The sequence below is a fragment of the Gekko japonicus genome, unplaced genomic scaffold, assembly GCF_001447785.1.
Source record: "Gekko japonicus isolate JY-2015 unplaced genomic scaffold, Gekko_japonicus_V1.1 scaffold78764, whole genome shotgun sequence".
Classification (NCBI taxonomy): Eukaryota; Metazoa; Chordata; class Lepidosauria; order Squamata; family Gekkonidae; genus Gekko; species Gekko japonicus.
Genome location: NW_015245969.1, coordinates 1 through 554, shown reverse-complemented (window position 1 = coordinate 554; position 554 = coordinate 1). Strand labels below are relative to the sequence as shown.

The following is a 554-nucleotide window of genomic DNA, read 5'->3' as shown; positions in this document are numbered from 1 at the left end:
TTTTGCAACTTGTTGCCAAATGTCTCTGTGCACCTGCAGCTGGGTTTCGAGGATAGTCCATCAACTGTACCAGATACATGGACAGAAATATGCTCCCCCTCCCTGATTTACATCCTAGAGAAGATTGTCCCAATTACAGCCAGGGTTGGGCGGGCTGACTAATCTTTTGAATAGCCAACTTACTAGTTAATGTGCCTGCAGTTATTGGTCCCACGATGCCCATCAGCAGGATGCTCACTGACATGTACTTGCCATAGCTGTGACGCCGAAGGGTATAGAGGGCCAGCAATCCTGCGGGGATGTGGAAAAGGAGGGACGACACCAGAACCCACAGGAGGACACCATACCACATCTCTGATGGGAAAGAGGAGAGAGATTTCAGTGTTGCTACACCTAACAGTTTACACCAAGATCAAGCTTCCACTAGGACCTACAAAAGCTGCATAGGCACAGCAAAACCTTTATTTGGAATGTACTGCACAGTAATCACACTGACACACAAGGGAAAAATACCTCTGATAAACTGACAAAACTTAAAACATGAATAATACACA

General features: G+C 46.0%; 1 protein-coding gene across 1 annotated transcript; it reads right to left on the bottom strand.

Moving 5' to 3' along the window:
* Positions 1 to 183: 183 nt before the first annotated feature.
* Positions 184 to 373, bottom strand: LOC107125440 (transmembrane protein 170A-like; the record flags this gene model as incomplete). Its single annotated transcript, XM_015428862.1, has 1 exon — positions 184 to 373. A coding segment is annotated over exon 1 (169 nt), but the record flags the coding sequence as incomplete, so codon positions are not given.
* Positions 374 to 554: the final 181 nt, after the last annotated feature.